At 44.7% G+C, this 21,330-nt stretch overlaps 1 long non-coding RNA gene and 1 gene segment (V, D, J or C); both read right to left on the bottom strand.

Moving 5' to 3' along the window:
* Positions 1-2,216: 2,216 nt before the first annotated feature.
* On the bottom strand, positions 2,217-7,664 carry LOC139262150 (uncharacterized). The gene is made up of 3 exons (XR_011592915.1): positions 7,490-7,664; positions 7,008-7,092; positions 2,217-2,555 (listed from the first exon to the last, which is right to left on the bottom strand). It is a non-coding gene; the product is annotated as an uncharacterized lncRNA (long non-coding RNA).
* Positions 7,665-8,157: 493 nt separating this feature from the next.
* LOC139262483 (immunoglobulin kappa constant-like) lies at positions 8,158-20,926 on the bottom strand. The segment is given in 3 exon segments: positions 8,158-8,171; positions 9,888-10,208; positions 20,767-20,926. Coding segments are annotated over 3 exon segments (495 nt in total).
* Between the last annotated feature and the right edge of the window lie 404 nt (positions 20,927-21,330).

Below are 21,330 nucleotides of genomic sequence, written 5' to 3'. Positions count from 1 at the left end.
TTTGTCAGGTTTTTTGAGGGTTCTTTACTATTTTCACAATTATATATTATAAAAGAATATATTTAATAATATAACTAATAATAATAAATCTGAAAAATAATAATAACAACAATAATAAATAAATAAATATTTAAATTGAAAAATAAGTATATATATATCAAATCAATATGCAAAGAATGAAGAATCAAGCCATGTAAGTGGAGAGGGAGTTAGGTGGGAGAAAAAGGGCCACTCATTTCTCGAAGGAAGCCCAGGAGGCAATGCTGGGCGAAGTGGAGGCCCGTTGGCATGAGTTAACACGGGGTGGGCGAGGAAAACCATCACCATTTATGTATCAGCGGTTATGGCGAGAGATCGCTGAGGCGGTTTCCTCTGTCGTGCCCGTGATGCGGAGGCCGAACCAGTGCCACAAACGGTGGAATGACATTGTTGGATCTGCGAGAGTAAGTACTAACTTTTATCATGCATTGACGATTTACTCTGATTAATCACATGTTTTACGATGTTGTAAAGCTTGGTGTCATTTTTATTTCCCATCATCGATCTCATTGTCTTAGTCCTCTGCATTTTAATGTGTTCATCATGTGTACATTTGCAATCTAACAAAACTTAAATTGTGCAGTTGTTGACGAAAGGTCTGGGGGACGGTTAACTGGGGATGTATACCAATATATTGTGTATGTACGTATGTATGTGTGTGCTCGGTGTGTGCTGTCAAATTCGTTAGCGGGGGAAGGAGGAAGGGGTCAGGGCCAAGGGAGTGCGGGGGGGGATTGAGGAGGAAAGGCATTGGGAAAGGTGGCCGAGGTAGAATTGTGGGAGGGTGCAGGGTCTTTTCAGTGCTGTTTATACTGTTGTTGATGTTGTTGTTGTTGTTGCTGTTTGTTCTTTATAATGTTTGTTGTGAAAATTTGTATTCATAAAATTTTTTTATTTTATTACATTGTTAACATTTTTAAAAATTACTACTTTTATATAAAATTTTATTCAACTAAACCATTATTGTACTGTGTCTCTCTCACTTCTGGGAAGGGGAAAATATATCCCATTTCACAACTTTTAGGAAAGACAACTTTAAATGTGTGATTGACGGTGTCCCTTGTAAACGCATACCTTATCTTGGATGACCTAGACCCAACTGACTGGGGTTTTTTTGAGTCTTGTGAACATCACATAACTGGGTAAGCCACTCACAATGCAACAGCTCTACCAACCTGTGAGCATCCTCACAGGTGCATACATTACAGTTGTGATGCCTGCTACAGTTGAATAGCCCCACAACCACACTGTCAAGCCACGTGAAGAACGGTTACTTGGATGTACACCTAGTGACTCCCTTCTCACTCCTCGACCACCGCCCCCCACCCCCCCTTCAAGTCTCCTTGTACACCCAGTGACTGACTCCCTTTCTCCCCCCTCCCCCCCTCAGGTCTCCTTGTACACCCACTGACTGACTCTCTTCTCCCCCCCGCCCCCCCCACCTCCCCCTCTTCAGGTCGTTATGTACACACAGTGACATGGATGAGGCCCCATTGCATGGACACAACCCCTCTCCCTTCTGTGTGAGACAGTGAGCCCCTTTCTCTCTGTAATCCTGTACTGGGAGTTAATGCAGTGCCTGGTGTGTGTCTAAGACAATGAGCCTCTTTGAATACCCGTTAGAATAGGAGAACTTTTTTATTACACAATCCAATCATTTGCAAGGCTTTTACAGGTCACAATCCTTCATAGACTTCCTGATACAATGTTTGCACGTTGGTGAGGTGATGTTCCAGTCCACCACAGAGTCGAAGTGTCAATCTGTGAACCTGAGTCCATGATCGGATCAGCCATGATCGTATTAAATGGCGGAGCAGGCTCGAGGGGCCGTATGGCCTAATCTTGTTCCTATTTCTTATGTTCTTATTATCAGCTAACACAGAACCAATTTATAGCAGAAACTCAGCATATATGTCAGCCCAAAGCCTACTGAACAAAAGGTTCCCCCAATTCTCCCAATCACATTCAAATGATACAAAAGTTCATTTTCTGCATAGAATCACTTAAGTATGGTAGTGGTGGTCATGTTGTCGAAGCCTCACATGTCTGTTAATATGTACAGCACATATCATTACACTTGCATCAAAAATGACTTTTCATCATTAGCCACGATCTTTTGGACCATTGTGAAGCTGCAAGCAAAATGGAGGGAGTCATAGGGCTGGGCCCAAGTCAGGTAAGTACTCCAGAAACGGGCGATATCCAGTGCAGCGTTAACGGGCAGTAGTGGGCCTTAAAAAATGGATTTTAATGGAACCTAGGGCTGGGAGGCAATTTTCTGACTTTTTTTGAACTCCAAAGTGGGCGGGCAATTTGCAGCAGCGCCAGCGGTAATGGTAGGCCCAAATTACTGCTAATTGGGAGTGGTAATGGGCGGTAATTTCCATTTTCTATGAAAACAGGCAGTAACTGGGCAGTAACTGGGCGATTTGAGAGGAAATTCTAGCAGTGTATTTGCGAAATATGATTGCAGGCAAAGTCACTCCATCCTTCACTGTTCCCTCTAATCAGTTTCACTGAAATAAAAGAAAGATCTTTAGAAGTACACAATAGTTATTGCAGAGATTTTTTTAAATCTGAAATAAAAACAGAAAATGCTGGAAACACACAGCAGGTCAGTCACCATAAAGAGAAAAGTCAGATCGGGTCTGAGTTCCTAGGATACTGAAACACCCAAAACATGAACCTGACTTCTCTTTTATAAATGGTGGATGGCCTACTGCTTTTTTCCAGCATTTTCTGATTAATTTCACAGGTGCATGTAACAAATGTAATACAATAATCATGGGGGCATTAATCTACATATAGACTGGGCAAACTAAATATGCAGTAACAGTGTGGAGGACGAATTAATGGAATGTATACAAGATGATTTTCTAGATCAGTATTTTGAGAAACCAACTAGAGAGCGGGCTATTTTAGATTTAGAATTGTATAATGAGAAAGCGTTAATTAATAACCTTTTAATAAAGGGGCCTTTAAGAAAGAGTAACCATAATATGATTGAATTTTATATTAAGTTTGAAAGTGCTTTAGTTAAATCCGAAACTGGGGTCTTAAATCTAAACAAAGGAAACTACGTAGGTATGAGGGGAGAGTTGGCTAAGGTAGATTGGGAAACTGCTTTAAAAGGTATGACAGTAGACAAGCAATGGCTAGCATTTAAATACATAATTTACAACAAACATACATTCTTTTAAGGCACAAAAACCCCACAAGAAAAGTGATCCAATCATGGCTAACAAGAGAAGTTAAAGATAGTATTAGATGAAAGAACGAGGCTTATAATATTGCCATCAAGAGCAGTAAGCCTGAGGATTAGGAGGATTTTAGAATTCAGCAAAGGAGGACCAAGAAATTGATAAAGAAAGGGAAAATGGAATATGAGAGTAAACTAGCAAGAGACATCAAACCAGACTATAAAAGCTTCTATAGGTATGTAAAAAGGAAAAGATTAGCAAAAGTAAATGCGGGTCACCAACAGGCTGAGAGACAGGAGAAATTATAATGGAGCATAAGGAAATGGCAGAGAAATTAAACAAATACTTTGTATGAGTCTTCACAGAAGAAGACACAACAAACCTCCCAGAAATAGTGGAGTATCAGGGGTCTAGCGAGAATGGGGAATTGAAAGAAATTAGTATTAGTAAAAAAATAATACTGGACAAATTAATGGGACTGAAAGCCGATAAATCCCCTGGACCTGATGGCTAACATCCTAGGGTTTTGAAAGAGGTGGCTATAGAGATAGTGGAGGCATTGGTGGTCACCTTCCAAAATTCTATAGATTCTAGAACGGTTCCTGCAGATTGGAAGGTAGCTAATGTAACCCCACTATTTGAGAAAGGAGGGAGAGAGAAAATGGGGAACTACAGACCAGTTAGTCTGACATCAGTGGTAGGGAAAATGCTAGAATCTATTATTAAGGACGTGGTAACAGGGCACTTAGAAAATAATAATAGAATTGGGCAGTGTCAACATGGATTTATGAAAGGGAAATCATGTTTGACAAATCTGTTAGGGTTTTTTGAGGTTGTAACTAGCAAAATAGATAAGGGATGACCAGTGGATGTGGTGTATTTGGATTTTCAGAAGGCATTTGATAAGATGCCACACACGAGGTTATTGAACAAAATTAGGGCTCATGGGATTGGGGGGTTTGAGGATTGGTTAACGGACAGAAAACAGAGAGTAGGAATAAACGGGTCATTTTCAGGTTGACAGGCTGTAACTAGTGGGATACCACAAGGATCGGTGGGTCCCACTTGGGTCCCAGCTATTCACAATCTATATCAATGATTTGGATGAGGGGACCAAATGTAATATATCCAAGTTTGCTGATGATATAAAGCTAGGTGGGATAATAAGTGTTGAGGAGGATGCAAAGAGACTTCAAGGGGATGTAGACAGGCTAAGTGAGTGGAGAAGAACATGGTAAATGGAATATAGTGTAGAGAAATGTGATGTTATTCGCTTTGATAGGAAACATAGAAAAGCAGAGTATTTTTTAAATGGTGAGAGATTGGGAAATGTTGGTGTTCAGAGGAACCTGGGTGTCCTTGTACACTAATCACTGAAAGTTAACATGCAGGTACAGCAAGCAATTAAGAAAGCAAATGGTATGTAGACCTTTACTACAAGAGAATTTGAGTATAAGAGTAATTACTGCAATTATATAGGGACCTAAGGAAGGATATACTTGCCATTGAGGAAGTGCAATGAAGGTTTACCAGACTGATTCCTGGGATGGGGGGGATTGTCCTGTGAAGAGAGATTGAGTAGTCTAGGCCTATATTCTCTAGAGTTTGTTAGAAGGAGAGATGATCTCATCGAAACATACAAAATTACAACAGGGCTTGACAGGGTAGATGCAGGGAGGATGTTTCCTCTGGCTGAGGAGTCTAGAACCAGGAGTCACAATCTCAGAATAAGGGGTTGGCCATTTAGGACTGAGATGAGGAGAAACATCTTCACTCAGAGTGTGGTGAATCTCTGGAATTCTCTACCCCAGAGGGTTGTGGAGGCTCAGCCTTTGAGTATATTCAAGACAGAGATCGATAGATTTTTGGATATTAAGGGAATCAAAGGATATGGGGATAGTGCAGGAAAGTGGAGTTGAGGTAGAAGATCAGCCATGATCTTATTGAATGCCAAAGCAGGCTCAAGGGGCCTACACCTTCTCCTATGTTCTTATGTTCTTATAAAGGTTGAAAAATGTATCAATACCAATTATATTTGCATATTTTATTATTAAAACTAACTTTTAAAAAAAATTGGAAACTTTTGTCAGCAACATAAGCATATGACGGCTGTCACGTTTTTACGTAAATTATTTTCTGAGGTTCAGCATCACTGGAGATTCTGTAAGTAGTCCTCACATTCCCTATAATTTGGAGTGTATCTCTCCTTGCATTATATCTAAGTAAACAATAGAGAGTAACAGAGGACCTTATTTTGGCTAGAAGGTATCACATGCCACCTCCTGATGTTCTTCTATTCCAAAAGTGAACTGATTACAACAACAACAACTTATATTTATATAACGCTTTTAACATCGTAAAATGTCCCCAAGATGCTTCGCAGGAGTTTTATACAACAAAAAAAATAATTTGACACCGAGCCACATAAGAAGAAATTATGGCAGATGACCAAAAGGTTGGTCAAAGAGGTAGGTTTTAAAGAGTGTCTTAAAGGAAGAAAGAAAGGTTTAGGGAGGGAGTTCCAGAGCTTAGGACAGCTGAAAGCATGGCCACCGATGGTTGAACAGTTATAATCAGGGATGCTTAAGAGGGAAGAATTTGAGGAGCATAGATATCTCGGGTGGTTATGGGGCTGAAAGAGATTACAGAGATAGGGAGGGGTGTGGCCATGGAGGGATTTGTAAACAAGGGTGAGAATTTTGAAATCGAGGTGTTGCTTCACCAGGAGACAATGTAGGTCGGCGAGCACAGGGGTGATGGGTAAACGGGACTTGGGAAGAGTTAGGATAGTTTTGGATGACCTCAAGTTTGCATAGGGTAGAATGTGGGAGGCCAGCCAGGAGTGGGTTGGGGGTAGTCAAGTCTAGAGGTAACAAAGGCATAGATGAGGGTTTCAGCAGCAGAAGAGCTGAGGCAGGGGCGGAGATGGTCAATGTTACGGAGGTGGAAATAGGCGGTTTTAGTTATGCCGCGGATATGTGGCCGGAAATTCATTTCAGGGTCAAATATGATGCCTAGGTTGCGAACAGTCTGGTTCAGCCTCAGACAGATGCTAGGGAGAGGGATGGAGTCGGTGGCTAGGGAACGTAGTTTGCGGCGGGGACCAAAAGCAATGGCTTTGGTCTTCCCAATATTTAATTGGAGAAAATTTCTGCTCATCCAGAACTGGATGTCCGACAAGCAGTCTGACAATTTAGAGACCATGGAGGGGTCAAGAAACTGTCAACCGACTGTTCATCAGATTCTGAACCAACAACTGGTTTTATTTACAAACACACTGGAAGTGTAGCAGTGAGAGAATTCTCACCTAGTCTACAGTTAGAATCATACAATCATACAGCACAGAAGGAGGCCATTCAGCCCATTATGTCTGTGCTGTTATCCAATTGGCACTTTTCCCATAGCCATGCAAATTTCTCCTCTCCAATTCCTTTTTTCAAATTACTACTGAATCAGCTTCCACCACCCTTGCAGGCAGTGCATTTCAGATCATTAGAACCCACTGCATAAAATAAATTCTCCTCATGCCACCTCTGAATTTTTTTGCCAATTATCTTAAATATGTGGCCTCTGGTTACCAACCCTCCTGTAAGTGGAAACGGTCGCTCCCGATCTACTTTATAAAAACCCATCAATGATGATTCAGTGGTGTCTCCAAGAGCTTCACTACTGTTGGTGTCAACAGTGAAGGATTTGAGGATCTCTACTTTACATGGATGTAAACCAATAGATAGACTTCCCAGGGTGATACTTGCAATCTAAACATACCGCTCTTGTTCATGTGCCTTGTAATAGACGTTTTCATAAGCGGATTCCACTCTGATGTCCAGACTCAGATTTTCCCTCAAATTTGCTGCATCAAAGAACAGAAACATGAGCTCTGTATCATAGAGTGTTTCATTCTATCCCATTCATTTGGATATTGTTTCAATAATTTATGTTGGTGTAACTTTGTCCACAGAATTACATTTCAGAACAGTGGGCTGGATTTCCTTCTTTAAACAGCACATTGGGGGGGAGCGCAGAAGGCAAAACTAGACAGAACCCGTCCCATTTTCCTTCCGTTGATTTACAAGGAAAGAAAAGCATGAGGTTCTGTTGGGGATGTGTGTTTCTCCCCTCCCGATTTTCCTCTCTGTGTTCAGCATAGGTGACGATAAAGACAAAGATTTATCCATAGGTATTACTTAGTGGCAAGATTTCACATATATATGAGAGTGAGAGCAGGCGAGCAGTGAAGCCAATCTTACCGATCTTGGTGCGGGAGGAAGAAGTGGTTTTCTTGTAGATGAGAATAACGACAGCAATAATTAAAAGCAGGCCTCCCACAACAGCAACAATCCACAGCAGAACCGTCGTCCCTGGGGCTCCGCCGGTCTTCACTGCTTCAAATACAGCTAAAGGAGACAACAGATTTCTATTGAAGCAGGGCAGAGGTACCAGGGGTATAAAATAATAAATAGTGTAATAGGTATTCCTTATTGGAAATTGTTTTTTTTTGGGTGGTGTGTGGTGTCTGTAATCTAACCTGCCCAGAGAGGTAAATATTGGAACTCAACATTACAGAATAAGGAAGCACTTACTGCAGATTTCCTAAAGTCTGCACAGCTCTAATTCAATGTCTATCCATTGAGGGGTCGAAATTTGGTCCCGCCATTTTTGAGACGGTGACACCGGCTGAGTCCTGATTTTAACGGCAGGCGGTAGGTGTTGCCACAAATTCAGTTTTGCCGCCCAAAGGTGAGAGAGCAGCGCTAAAAGTGCCGTTGCACACTCGTCCTTGGGGGCCAATGCTGCGGCATCTCAGGAGGCCTACTGAATTTCCCGACGGTAAGCTGTCGGCATGCGAGAGGAAGAGAAAGGAAAAAAAAGTTTGACAATTTCCCTCACCCACACCGACACTTCCCCATTGGTCCCATTAATACATAAATCCTAAAAAAAACAAACATAATCACTTAGCTTGATCTCTGGACGCTACTGCCCCCAGGATCCACGATGCCCCACCAGCTTTCCCAGGCTGTACGGATGCCTGTCGGTAAGGCCACTGTATTCACCTAATTTTGCAGTGGCGGCAGCAAGGGGGTGTTGCACGCTCGACGTCATCATGTGGGTGGCGGCCGAGCGCGCAGCGGTACATCTTGGCGCCACCCCAACCGCCCAACTAAATTTTCCGAGATCTGAGGAACCCGGTCGCCGCTGACGGTAAGCACTTAGCCGCCCGTTAGCCGCCCCTCTCCGGCGGTAACAGGCGGCGTAAGAAACGAATTTCGACCCCTCTCTCTGTGTAAATCATATTCATGTTATAATGCTGCTCCGTGTAAATGAATGTAATTCAATCCAAATTGTGACACTGATTTCCTGCTCTTTCAGTTTATTTTCAGATTTAACCCTCCACAGGTGAGAACATGTCTTCCCTGAAATCACAAACCTCTGCAGATTGTAAGATTGTTCCCTGGGATATTTTCAAGGGACTTAGGTTACTGATAACTGGTATGTTATGCCCCACCCCCCACCCTGCCCACACATACGTACACGCTACCCAAACACTCACATCCCACACACTTCACACACAAACCCAATGCACACCCACTCACACACATTCACCCCACAAACACACATACACCCATCCACAGCCCAACAACACACGCCATCCATAAACCATACACAATCACCCACACATAAACCCAACCTATATCCCCAAGACCTGAGTGTCATGGTACATCAGTCATTGAAGTTTGGTATGCAGGTACAGCAGGTGGTGAAGAAGGCAAATGGCATGTTGACCTTCATAGCTACAGGATTTGAGTATAGGAGCAGGGAGGCCTCACTGCAGTTGTACATTGCCTTGGTGAGGCCACACCTGGAATATTGTGTTCAGTTTTGGTCCCCTAATCTGAGGAAGGACGTTCTTGTTATTGAGGGAGTAGAGCGAAGGTTCACCAGATTGATTCCTGGGATGGCAGGATTGACATATGAGGAGAGACTGGATCAACTGGGCTTGTATCCACTGAAGTTTGGAAGAATGAGAGGGGATCTCATAGAAACATATAAAATTCTGATGGGATTGGACAGGTTAGAGGCAGGAAGAATGTTCCCGTTGCTGGGGAGTTCCACAACAAGGTGTCACAGTTTAAGAATAAGGGGTAAGTCATTTAGGACCGAGATGAGGAGAAACTTCTTCACTCAGAGAGTGGTTAACTTGTGGAATTCTCTACCGCAGAAAGTTGTTGAGGCCAGTTTGTTACATATATTCAAAAGGGAGTTAGATATGGCCCTTACAGCCAAAGGGATCAAGAGGTATGGAGAGAAAGCAGGAAAGGGGTACTGAGGTTCAATGATCAGCCATGATCTTATTGAACAGCGGTGCAGGCTTGAAGGGCCGAATGGCCTGCTCCTGCACCAAATTTCTATGTTTCTATGTTTCACACCACACCTCCACGCACATATACCCACCCACAAACACATCCCACACACACACAACTCACCCACAAACACACCTCACACACACAACCCACCCACAAACACACCCCACACACACAATCCACCCACAAACACACCTCACACACACAACCCACCCACCCGCACACCTACACCACCCCCACACACGCATACAAGTTCCCCAAACACACACACTAATGTAGACCTTACCCAGATCCTTACTGACAGCTTTCCGTGTAGGCTGTCTCAGGGACACGTGCTTCACTTCACACCAGTAAGTGCGGTAGCTTTCCCACTCTGCTGTCGACACAGTGAGTTGGCTCACAGTCCGGTAGTTGCCGTTTCTGCCCAAAGCCACTCCAAAGTGTGTCACTCCCGTATCCACCGGACCATTCTCATCTCTCCAAGTCACGGAAATATCAACAGGGTAAAAATCTGATACCAAACAAGTCATTGCAACAGTTTGCCCCGCAGTGTCAATGTCAAGTGGAAGCGAGATCAGATGAATCACAGGCTCCTGAATATAACCGTCTACAGCACAGACATCATTAGATAAGAGATCAAACAAATATTTACAGCTTCAACACTTAAAATGGAGCAAATGTATTTACAGCATGTTAACTGAAGGCAGAGAGCAGTATCCTGGTAAATTAGCATCAATAATAATGTAATAAAGCAAAATGAAGGGAATCAAGGGATATGGGGATAGGATAGGAAGTGGAGTTGAGCCATGATCTTATTGAATGGCAGAACAGGCTCGAGGGACCATATGGCCGACTCCTGCTCCTACTTCTTATGTTCTTATGATCAATTAGACATGCAGACCTCTAGAAACAGAGCATGGTTACAGTCAACATTAGGGCATTAGTCACGCAGAACCCTTTCACCCAAAAGCATGCTAGAGCTGTGAAATATTGTAAGATATCGTTAAAGTGAACAAAATTCAGAAGGAAATTAAGTGTGTTTCTGGATGGAGAAGAATTTGAGTCAATTAGTGAGATTGGAGGGTTTAGTTACCAAAACGGGACAAGTTTATTATGCCCAATTATCTTTACTTATTACTAAAAATTCTTATGGGTCTTATGGGTATTATTTAAGTGAGAACCATCTTGTGCTTTTGAAGTTTTATATACTGCATTAATAAACATTCCAGCTTTTGCACCAACAACCCTGAACCAATGATGCTGATAAAGACACACAGGCTAAAAGTGCCTGTTCTGGTAAAGTGGTGAGACTTAATTAGAAGCCAATAATCAATAAATTAATCTGTAAGGGATCTGGAATAAGCCTGTTTAATGGACTTACCATCTTTACTGATCTTTCTGCTGATTGGAGAAGACAGGGCTTCATGTGAAACAATACAAGTGTAGCAAGAGCCACTGACCCATTGAGATGTTGAAATGGCTAATTTACTGATCATGGTGTAACAGTCATTCGAATCCACCAGTCTACCTGAGTGTGTAATCCCTGAAAATACCTGTACACCTCCTGCATACCAAGTCACAGATATATTCTTTGGGTAAAAATCTTTTGACACACAAAAAAGTGTGATGCCAGTCTGCTGGGAGGTTTTCTCAGGAGGTGCATAATGGAGATGGACTGAAGGTGGTGAGATGGCTGAAATTAGAAAGGTAAAAGGCAATTAGTTTTAATTTTCTTTTTCCACATTAAAAAGACATGCATTATTTTTGCATGTATAACGCCCACTTAACATCCATTTTAACGCTGAAATGACGTGTAACGCACAGATAGTGCCCATTTAGCCACAAAATGGAAATTGGTGCCCATTTCTCGGTCACTTATCGCCAAGCGTCACTTTCCTTATGTGCGTAATGCCGAGAAAAAATACCTCCCGCCCACTTTTTTGGGGCGGAATCATCAGAATGGGCGATCCTAACGCCCATAATATCGCTCAGCGTTACTTTCGACATGTAATTAACACCAAGATTTAATAATTCCGCCCAGCCACTGTTTTCTGTCATAAAGATCACATTTGCCGAAACTAACGCCCAGGAGACCGCCCATCCTTACTTTCAGCACCTCACACACATCTCGGCCACAATATCGCTCGCCGAAAAAAACGCTGGGAAAAAGTGGAACTAACTACTCACAGCGGTATGGACGCCATTGTCAAAATCACCTGTCACATCATTTAAAAGGCTGCTCTGCTTCAACCTCAGGGGAGTTCGGATGTACTCTGGAGGTCTTTGGAGGTGATGTGAACATCTGAACAAACATCTTTATCATACTGTGAACGATTGGAATTTAATAGGTGTCTTTACTAGGGGACATTCATTCTTTGTGAACAATCGATGGAAAACAGATAGCTATTGGAATGGGGCCTGTCCTTTCTCACCGGCTCTTGATGACCAATTACATGCTGCAGACTTGAGATGGCAGAAGGTACGCTCGACAGCATCGTGTGCCCAATGTAAGACATGCTAGACTGATGAGGAGGACCAGACATTATACCTCCCGCAAGTACAGGGAGAAGCAGTCTTACCTCAACTTGTCCAACACCACCTGCCTTCGGAGACTGCGCTTCCACAAAGAGGTTATGAGTGAAATATGCCAGCTCAACAGGGGAGATCTGCAGTCTGCCAGCACCATCAGGACCGGACTGTCTGTCGAGGTCAAAGTCACTGTGGCACTCTCGTTCTACGTGTCAGGTTCTTTTCAGGCCTCAGCTGGCAACATTTGCGGTATGTCTCAGCATGCAACACATTGCTGCATTAGACAGGTCACTGAAGCCCTGTACGCATGCAGGATGGACTTTATCAGCTTCCCTATGACCAGGGAGGCTCAGACTAAGAGTGCTTTAGGATTCTACGAATTGCCAACTTCCCCAAGGTGCAGGGAGCAATAGATTTTACGCACATCGTGATGCGGGCACCTTTTCAGGACGCAGAGGTTTCGGGAACCGCAAGGGATTCCACTCCCTGAATGTGTTAGTAGTTGTCGACCACCAGCAAATTATTATGGCTGTGAATGCTAAATTTCCGGGCAGCATCCATGATGCTCACATCCTGTGTGAGAGCACTGTATCTGACTTGTTGAACAATCAGCCACAAGGTCAATGCTGGATGCTTGGTGACAAAGGATATGGCCTTGCTACCTGGCTGATGACCCCCCCTGCGTGACACCCACACCGAAGCCGAGAAGCGATACAACGAGAGCCACAAAGCCACTTGCAATATTGTGGAGAAAACCATTGGAGTGCTGAAGCAGCGCTTTAGATGCCTGGACCACTCAGGAGGCAAGCTCCAATACCACCCTGAGCAGGTAGCTCAATTTGTAGTGGTGTGCTCCATGCTGCACAACTTGGCTATCAGGAGGGGACAAGAATTGCCAAAAGAGTGTGACGGTCCACCTCAGGAGTGAGAGGAAAAGGAGGACGAGGAGGTGGATGCTGACCTTGGGCCACACAATCAGGCTGACACTGAAGATGTCATGTATTCTACTGTCATTGTAATCCATGTATAAACTGACCTAAGTTGTACACCGTGAGAACACTGACCACTAGGTGGTGAACTCGTGGGAGACACTCCTAACCTGGACTTTCAGGTATAAAAGGGGAAGCTCCACCCACCTTCATCACTTCAGTGCTGGAATAAAGGTTACTGGTCACAGAGTGACCTTCTCTCAAGTATGAGTCTCGTGTGCATTTATACTGTACAGTAAGGACATATTAGAAGACATGCCCCCGCCCCCCCTGTAGACCGCAGGAAAGGACCCATGGTGGTATCGTAGTTGCAAGACTCTTATGTCAGGAGCTCATAAATGAGCACTTTGCCTGAAAGAACATTGGTGGTATTTACAAGGCTGACGCACTGCTGGGTGTGCAGGTGATACATCAATGCTTGTGCCAGTTAAAGTTTAAGTTGATTGAAGTTAAGTGTAATTATACGCTTTGATGTTAAGGAATGATCTGTGTGTAATGGTGCAGCTATCTGAGCCAATGCGCAACAAGGTTATGTTAACTAAAAAACATTTTAGCGGCAGTTAGCGAGAAGCGGGAGCAGCGTTGGAGCAGCCTATAAAGGCCCAGTGGGTGTTCCACAGGCAGCGGCAGTTGGTGAGAGGCGGGAGCAGCGTCAGAGCGGCCGATAAAGGCCCAGCGGGTGTTCCACAGGCAGCGGCAGTTGGTGAGAGGCGGGAGCAGCATCAGAGCGGCCAATAAAGGCCCAGCGGGTGTTCCACAGGCAGCGGCAGTTGGGGAGAGGCGGGAGCAGCGTCAGAGTGGCCGATAAAGGCCCAGCGGGTGTTCCACAGGCAGCGGCAGTTGGAGAGAGGCGGGAGCAGCGTCGGAGCGGCCTATAAAAGGCCCAGCGGATGTTCCACAGGCAGTGGCAGTTGGGGAGAGGCGGGAGCAGCGTCGGAGCGGCCTATAAAGGCCCAGCGGGTGTTCCACAGGCAGCGGCAGTTGGGGAGAGGCGGGAGCAGCGTTGGAGCGGCCTATAAAGGCCCAACGGGTATTCCACAGGCAGCGGCAGTTGGGGAGAGGCGGGAGCAGCGTCGGAGCGGCCTATAAAAGGCCCAGCGGGTGTTCCACAGGCAGCGGCAGTTGGGGAGAGGCGGGAGCAGCGTCGGAGCAGCCTATAAAAGGCCCAGCGGGTGTTCCACAGGCAGCGGCAGTTGGGGATAGGCGGGAGCAGCGTCGGAGTGGCTTATAAAAGGCCCAGCGGGTGTTCCACAGGCAGCGGCAGTTGGTGAGAGGCGGGAGCAGCGGCCTATAAAGGCCCAGTGGGTGTTCCACAGGCAGCGGCAGTTGGTGAGAGGCGGGAGTAGCGGCCTATAAAGGCCCAGCGGGTGTTCCACAGGCAGCGGCAGTTGGTGAGAGGCGGGAGTAGCGGCCTATAAAGGCCCAGCGGGTGTTCCACAGGCAGCGGCAGTTGGTGAGAGGCGGGAGTAGCGGCCTATAAAGGCGTACTTGTGCAGCTACAGTGGGGAGAGAAGGCAAAAAAGAAGTAGAAAGGAATCAAAAGATGACGTCACAGCCAAGGGGGTAAGTGATTGGCTGGTGATTGGTGAGTAGCTTTTCTTTTTATTTTTTATATCAGTAAGTAAACTGTAACATTGTTGTTACCAATTTAAGGGTATCTAAGGGTTAAGGCATGGCAGGAGAGCTTGGTCACGTGTTATGCTCCTCCTGTACCATGTGGGAACTCAGGGACACTTCCGGTGTCCCTGACAATTACGTGTGTGAGAAGTGTATCCACCTCCATCTCCTGACGGACCGCGTTGTGGAATTGGAGCTGAGGGTGGATTCACTCTGGAGCATCCACGATGCTGAGAATGACATAAGTGGCACGTGTAGTGAGTTGGTCTTACCACATGAGAAGGATCCACAGCCAGCTAGGGAATGGAAGACCAGCAGGAAGAGTAGTACAAAGAAGGTAGTGCAGGGGTCCCATCTGGTCATCCCCAGCAAAACAGATACACTGCTTTGAGTGCTGTTGAGGGAGATGACTCATCAGGGGAGAGCAGCAGCAGCCAAGTTCATGGCACCGTGGCTGGCTCTGTTGTACAGGAGGGCATGAAAAAGAGTGGGAGAGCGATAGTGATAGGGGATTCAATCATAAGGGGAATAGATAGGCGTTTCTGCGGCTGCAATCGAGGCTCCAGGATGGTATGTTGCCTCCCTGGTGCAAGGGTCAAGGATGTCTCCGAGCGAGTGCAGGACATTCTAAAAAGGGAGGGAGAACAGCCAGTTGTCGTGGTGCACATTGGTACCAACGACATAGGTAAAAAAAGGGATGAGGTCTTACGAGACGAATTTAAGGAGCTAGGAGCTAAATTAAAAAGTAGGACCTCAAAAGTAGTAATCTCGGGATTGCTATCAGTGCCACGTGCTAGTCAGAGTAGGAATCACAGGATAGCTCAGATGAATACGTGGCTTGAGCAGTGGTGCAGCAGGGAGGGATTCAAATTCATGGGGCATTGGAACAGGTTCTGGGGGAGGTGGGACCAGTACAAACTGGACGGTCTGCACTTGGGCAGGACCGGAACCAATGTCCTAGGGGGAGTGTTTGCTAGTGCTGTTGGGGAGGAGTTAAACTAATATGGCAGGGGAATGTGAACCAATACAGGGAGACAGAGGGAAACAAAAAGGAGACAAAAACAAAAGACAGAAAAGAGATGAGTAAAAGTGGAGGGCAGAGAAACCAAAGGCAAGAAACAAAAAGGGCCACTGAATATAAAAGGGCTGCAGGAGGGGTCAAAACTAAAAATCATAGTTTAAAAACTAGGATGAAAACACTCTACCTAAATGCAGCATTCGAAATAAAGTAAATGAGTTGACGGCACAAATCATTACAAATGAGTATGATTTGGTGGCCATTACAGAAACATGGTTGCAGGGTTGCAAGACTGGGAATTAAATATACAGGGGTATCTGACGATTCAGAAAGATAGGCAAGAAGGGAAAGGAGGTGGGGTGGCTCTGTTAATAAAAGATGATATCAGGGCAGTTGTGAGAGATGATATTGGCTCTAATGAACAAAATGTTGAATCATTGTGGGTGGAGATTAGAGATAGTAAGGGGAAAAAGTCACTGGTCTGCGTAGTTTATAGGCCCCCAAATAATAACTTCACGGTGGGGCGGGCAATAATCAAGGGAATAATGGAGGCATGTGAAAAAGGAACGGCAGTAGTCATGGGGAATTTTAACCTACATATCGATTGGTCAAATCAAATCGTACGGGGTAGCCTGGAGGAGGAATTCATAGAATGCATATGGGATTGTTTCTTAGAACAGTATGTAACAGAACCTACAAGGGAGCAAGCCATCTTAGATCTGGTCCTGTGTAATGAGACAGGAAAAATAAACGATCTCCAAGTAAAAGATCCTCTCGGAATGAGTGATCACAATATGGTTGAATTTGTAATACAGATTGAGGATGAGGAAGTTGTGTCAGAAACGAGCGTACTATGCTTAAACAAAGGGGACTACAGTGGGATGAGGGCAGAGTTGGCTAAAGTAGACTGGAAACAAGGACTAAACGGTGGCACAATTGAGGAATAGTGGAGAACTTTTCAGGAGCTCTTTCATAGTGCGCAACAAAAATATATTCCAGTGAAAAAGAAAGGCGGCAAGAGAAGGGATAACCAGCCGTGGATAACCAAGGAAATAAAGGAAAGTATCAAATCAAAGACCAATGCACATAAGGTGGCCAAGGTTAGTGGGAAACTAGAAGATTGGGAAAATTTTAAGCAACAGCAAAAAATGACTAAAAAAGCAATAAAGAAAGGGAAGATAGATTACGAGGGTAAACTTGCGCAAAACATAAAAACAGATAGTAAAAGCTTTTACAGATATATAAAACGGAAAAGAGTGACTAAAGTAAATGTTGGTCCCTTAGAAGATGAAAAGGGGGATTTAATAATGGGAAATGTGGAAATGGCTGAAACCTTAAACAATTATTTTGCTTCCATCTTCACAGTGAAAGACACAAAAACCATGCCAAAATTTGCAGGCCACAGGAATGTGGGAAGGGAGGACCTTGAGACAATCACTATCACTAGGGGAGTAGTGCTGGACAGGCTAATGGGACTGAAGGTAGACAAGTCCCCTGGTCCTGATGAAATGCATCCCAGGGTATTAAAAGAGATGGCGGAAGTTATAGCAGATGCATTCGTTATAATCTACCAAAATTCTCTGGACTCTGGGGAGGTACCAGCGGATTGGAAAGCAGCTAATGTAACACCTCTGTTTAAAAAAGGGGGCAGGCAAAAGGCAGGTAACTATAGGCCGGTTAGTTTAACATCTGTAGTGGGGAAAATGCTTGAAACTATCATTAAGGAAGAAATAGCGGGACATCTGGATAGGAATAGTGCAATCAAGCAGACGCAGCATGGATTCATGAAAGGGAAATCATGTTTAACTAACTTACTGGAATTCTTTGAGGATATAACGAGCATGGTGGATAGAGGTGTACCGATGGATGTGGTGTATTTAGATTTCCAAAAGGCATTCGATAAGGTGCCACACAAAAGGTTACTGCAGAAGATAAAGGTACGCGGAGTCAGAGGAAATGTATTAACATGGATAGAGAATTGGCTGGCGAACAGAAAGCAGAGAGTCGTGATAAATGGGTCCTTTTCCGGTTGGAAATCAGTGGTTAGTGGTGTGCCACAGGGATCAGTGCTGGGACCACAACTGTTTACAATATACATAGATGACCTAGAAAAGGGGACAGAGTGTAGTGCAACAAAATTTGCAGATGATACTAAGATTAGTGGAAAAGCGGGTTGTGTAGATGACTCAGAAAGACTGCATGGAGATTTGGATAGGTTAAGCGAATGGGCTAAGGTTTGGCAGATGGAATAAAATGTCAGAAAGTGTGAGGTCATCCACTTTGGGAAAAAAAACAGTAAAAGGGAATATTATTTGAATGGGGAGAAATTACAACATGCTGTGGTGCAGAGGGACCTGGGGGTCCTTGTGCATGAATCCCAAAAGGTTAGTTTGCAGGTGCAGCAGGTAATCAGGAAGGCGAATGGAATGTTGGCCTTCATTGCGAAAGGGATGGAGTACAAAAGCAGGGAGGTCTTGCTGCAACTGTATAAGGTATTGGTAAGGCCGCACCTGGAGTACTGCGAGCAGTTTTGGTCACCTTACTTAACGAAGGATATACTAGCTTTGGAAGGGGTACAGAGACGATTCACTAGGCTGATTCCAGAAATGAGGGGGTTACCTTATGATGATAGATTGAGTAGACTGGGTCTTTACTCGTTGGAGTTCAGAAGGATGAGGGGTGATCTTATAGAAACATTTAAAATCATGAAAGGGATAGACAAGATAGAGGCAGAGAGGTTGTTTCCACTGGTAGGGGAGACTAGAACTAGGGGGCACAGCCTCAAAATACGGAGGAGCCAATTTAAAACCGAGTTGAGAAAGAATTTCTTCTCCCAGAGGGTTGTGAATCTGTGGAATTCTCTGCCCAAGGAAGCAGTTGAGGCTAGCTCATTGAATGTTTTCAAGTCAAAGATAGATAGATTTTTAACCAATAAGGGAATTAAGGGTTACGGGGAGAGGGTGGGTAAGTGGAGCTGAGTCCACGACCAGATCAGCCATGATCTTATTGAATGGCGGAGCAGGCTCGAGGGGCTAGATGGCCTACTCCTGTTCCTAATTCTTATGTTCTTATGTTCTTAAACCGACCATTTGTCTGAAATCATAAGTATATCTGTAAAAACCAACCCTTCCCGCCCACCCCCCCCCCCCCCCCCCACCCCACGTCTCATCCCCATCTCTACCCCGTCCCCTCCTGACTCTAAGCCGCCTGTCCAGGGAGTTCCTCAGACGCTGTTTCATTGGGGGGGGTGGGGGGGGGTGGGGAATGATAGCAGAACCACTGCTTGGACGGATATGGGAGAGGGCGGTCCCGAAGCGGGAACATGCTCTGAGCCCAAAGCAAGATGTTGCTCCTGGCTGTCATGTGTCGTTGGCAATGGGGGTGCGGCACCTTGGGGTGCAGTGCCGCGCTCCGGGTCCACTGGGAGCCCTGCCACCAGTGTTCCTGGCTAACAGCTGCAGGGCCTCCTCCATATTATTTGTTGGACAAAAACTCGGTGCCAACTATATTCTTGGTGCTTAGTAGGCTTTTTGCTGCTAGTGAATCTCCCTCATGCCTCCCACAACAGCCAAACAAGCACACATCACACCCACACACCCTTTCAGTCCCTCTCTACTCCCTCTCTCTCTGTCTCCTCTTCTGCGCATGTAATGATGACCCCTGACCTCTTGAATCGCGGGAAACTAGCGTTGCCATGCTGTTGCTAAGGACAGCAACATTTTACAGCAGAAGGTCAGAGAGATTTAACACTAACGCCCATTTCAGATCGCTCATGGTAACCGACAACTTTTAAAATGGAAACTAGGGGCTTTGAAAATGGGCAACAAGCCGGCGATCTGAAAACCCATTTTTACCACCCACGCTGGAAATACCGCCCATTTTGGTTCTGTGGTTCTCATATTGGACTGTTCAGCCACCTAAGAACTCATTTTAAGAGTGGAAGCAAGTCTTCCTCAATTCCGAGGGACTGCCTATGATGATGATGATGACAAGTTTAACCTGCAACACAGGCCGAGGGGACACAGGTATAAACTGATTTTTTAAAAAATCAATGTCAGGACATCAGGAAGTTCTTCATGCAAAGTTTAATGTCTGGAATGATCTTTGAGTTTGGACCATGGAGCAAAACGTTCTGAATTCATCTGGCAGACAGTTGGATGCTGTGATGGGGGGGTGAATAGGTTTGTATGGTTGACACAGATTGGCTGAATGAGCTCCTTCATTAGTTCTTATCTTTATGAAATTTCAGACATTCTGAATAAATCAGTTCAACTACATTTATAGTAAAGCAATGTAAACCAAACACAACATCTTTGATAAACGTTTAATTAAGTGACACAGGACAGTAATTTGCTCTGAATGGGCTGCGATGGAATTCTCAAAGGCTAATCCATCTGTACCAGGTTCCTGTCACTGACTGTCCTGCTCCCTCTGTACCAGGTTCCTGTCACTGACTGCCCTGCTTCCTCTGTACCAGTTTCCTGTCACTGACTGCCCTGCTCCCTCTGTACCAGGTTCCTGTCACTGACTGTCCTGCTCCCTCTGTACCAGGTTCCTGTCACTGACTCTGTCCTGCTCCCTCTGTACCAGGTTCATCCCACTGACTCTATTTTATATAAACTCATCCAAAATGACAACAATACACCCCAACTACCACAGTAACAGAAAAATACCCGACATGAATACAATATCCAATATGATACTCAGTAGAATCTAAAACTTGTAAACAAAATGTTTGTGGAACACTGAATTGCTTCATTAACCTCCTGAGAACATCTAAACCTGAGCAGCAACCAATTAATGTTCTGTGACTGGGTTAAAGGAGCTTTAGCTGGTGAATAATGTTGGCGTTAAATTGAATCCATTTGCCGAGGAGTGAGCACATTATAAGGTGCTGATGAAGAAGAGGAACTAGATTTGCCTCCGGTGATCTAACTGTATGTCATTTTTCTTCAACAATTACATTCGCTCTAAGGTATTTCCCACCTGTTTTAATATTTGCTATCGCTTACCTGGTTTCACCTTCAGTGTAGTTCCACATCCACACCAGTCATCGCCACCATCTCCACTCTGACAGTAATATCTGTTTGAATCCTTCTTTTTCAAGTTGTCGATTTTTAAAGTGAATGTGCTGTCATTGGTTCCAGAAAAACGGGTTTCGACCCCTGGCATACGAGTAAAATTAGTAGACCCCGGGCTCTGGGACACCAGCCATTTGATTTGGGAGGTTCCTGCCGACCAATATCCCCACTTACTAATCTGCTTCTTGTCTGTAGTTCGACATTCAAGTCTCGCTGATCCTCCCTCATGGCTAAGCACAGTAGCCGAAGGTATGTGCAGAATAGTATGAGATAAAACTGAACCTGAAATGAAAAGGAGACAGAAAATGTTCGGGTGAACTCCAATGGGGGCAGCATGAAGATAGATAAATACAGGGCGATTGTCTTCTTACTTATTTGGATGGAAATCAGAATAAAGCCACAGAACACCCCCTGCATTTTCAGCTCTCGAGTTGCCCGGTTAACTGTTTCTTGATGGTCTGACACCGCCTACTGAGAAGTTCAAGTGAAGTTTTG

This window comes from Pristiophorus japonicus, chromosome 4 (genome assembly GCF_044704955.1).
Source record: "Pristiophorus japonicus isolate sPriJap1 chromosome 4, sPriJap1.hap1, whole genome shotgun sequence".
Lineage (NCBI taxonomy): Eukaryota > Metazoa > Chordata > Chondrichthyes > Pristiophoridae > Pristiophorus > Pristiophorus japonicus.
Note: the sequence above shows the minus strand (reverse complement) of the source record. Positions and strands in the feature narration are given on the sequence as shown.